This window comes from Scardinius erythrophthalmus (assembly GCF_964197995.2).
Source record: "Scardinius erythrophthalmus genome assembly, chromosome: 17".
Lineage (NCBI taxonomy): Eukaryota > Metazoa > Chordata > Actinopteri > Cypriniformes > Leuciscidae > Scardinius > Scardinius erythrophthalmus.
In genome coordinates, this window is record NC_138237.1 from 24,585,237 (window position 1) to 24,586,983 (window position 1,747).

Sequence of the window (1,747 nt, forward strand, 5' to 3'; positions counted from 1 at the left end):
CAACAACATTACACACTAACTAAAGTTGAAAAAGTGAAATCATAATCAAGGACCCCTTTAAAATGTCTATTTTTTAAAGTTGATTTTTGTGCTTGTAATGAGCCGAAATGTTGTTTATTTTTGTTATTTATTTTATTTTTTCCAGGTAATATGTGCTTACAACTTAATTTAAATTGGTTTACATTTTAAATCAACAATTCTCATACAAACACCTGAACAAAGTTACAGTGTTTGCAGTGTTAGTTATTCTTAGCTAAATATTATTAAAATATTAATTTCACATACAATAAATCCTTTAAAATAATATTAATATGTTATGAAGATATATAATCCATTGAAAAATTTACTTTTTTCTCCACCAGTTTTTAACAATCTTTTGTCTTATCTCTTTGGTTTGTAAACCATATACTAAGGGATTTAATCCTGGTGGTACAATGTGAAACATTATACTAGCTAGTTTCCTGCTATCAGAGTATTCTGGAAAACGATGAAGTAAAATAAAAGTGGCACCAGAAACAAGCATGATTAAATAAACAGTTAAATGAGTGCTGCAGGTTTTAATGGCTTTGCTGTTGAGTGCTTTGTTTTTGCTTCTTATACATAGAGTAGCAATTTTGACATATGTTATAAATATAGATACTGCTGACAGGCAGGCTATAATTATGGTGTAAACAACTCCAAACACATTATTAATACTTACATCTTCACAGGACAGTTTAAATAGTGAGGCATTGTCACAGAAAGGGTTTTCAATTTTATACCTACAGTGAGACAGACGCAAAGTAAGTCCTATCATAATTGTCACTAAAAGAATGGCCAGGCCCCAAGCAAATGCTGATAGTTTAATAACCATTTTATTTGTCATTATAGTCGTGTATCGCAATGGATTACATATAGCCACATATCTGTCAAAGGCCATGATCATCAGCACATAGTGGCATGCTGCTGTAAATACATGCACAAAATAAGCTTGAATAACACACTCTACATATGATATATTGCGCTCTGAGGTTTCCCTTAAAATGTCCTGCAGCAAGCGTGGCATAATTACAGTGGTCCCTTGTATATCATTCAGTGGCAAGTTACAGAACAGAAAATGCATTGGGTCATGCAAATTCTTCTCTGTTGAGATAAGAAATATAAGTCCAATGTTTGATACCATTGTAAAGAAATAAGCCAAGAGAAGGAGGATGAAAACAGGCTGAGATGACTGAGGTGTAACTTTCAGTCCCTCCACGAGGAGAATGCTGTTTGTGAATGTCAAGTTGTCCATTGGTTGCTGTACACAAAATCTGCAAACATAATAACAAATAGACATTACTAATTACATATACTGCCGTGCAAAGGCAAAAGACCGTAACTTCGTTTTTGGTCGAAAATGAGTTATTTATATTTTTGGCACATTCACGACCTTCTTTATCATGTGGATAAGTATCTTGAATAAATTCCGTTTATTTTTCGAGAAAATAATGATTTGTCTTAACAGTAACTTCCAAAAGCCCATGAGAAACCAAGGCAGAACACCGTAACATCAGTTACCGCTCTTTGGCTTTGTTTTGGAACGCTCAAATTACGAGTTACGGTGCTCTGCCTTTGTTTAGCCGCGCGTCAATATGAAGTTACGGTGCCGGTGATTAATCAAATAATGCTACCTACCAGATTGTAAGGTTATCTGCCTTTGTTTTAATGTCCATTAAAATTAAAATTACGGTGTATCCTGTGTACTTTGTACAGCTGCCATCAGTCC

The 1,747-nt window shown here is 34.0% G+C and overlaps 1 protein-coding gene across 1 annotated transcript; it reads right to left on the reverse strand.

Moving 5' to 3' along the window:
• Nucleotides 1-343: 343 nt before the first annotated feature.
• On the reverse strand, nucleotides 344-1,273 carry LOC308705251 (olfactory receptor 8G17-like; the record flags this gene model as incomplete). The annotated part of the gene is made up of 1 exon (XM_081390166.1): nucleotides 344-1,273. The coding sequence occupies one exon, from the start codon at nucleotides 1,271-1,273 to the stop codon at nucleotides 344-346; it is 930 nt and encodes a 309-aa protein (XP_081246292.1).
• Nucleotides 1,274-1,747: the final 474 nt, after the last annotated feature.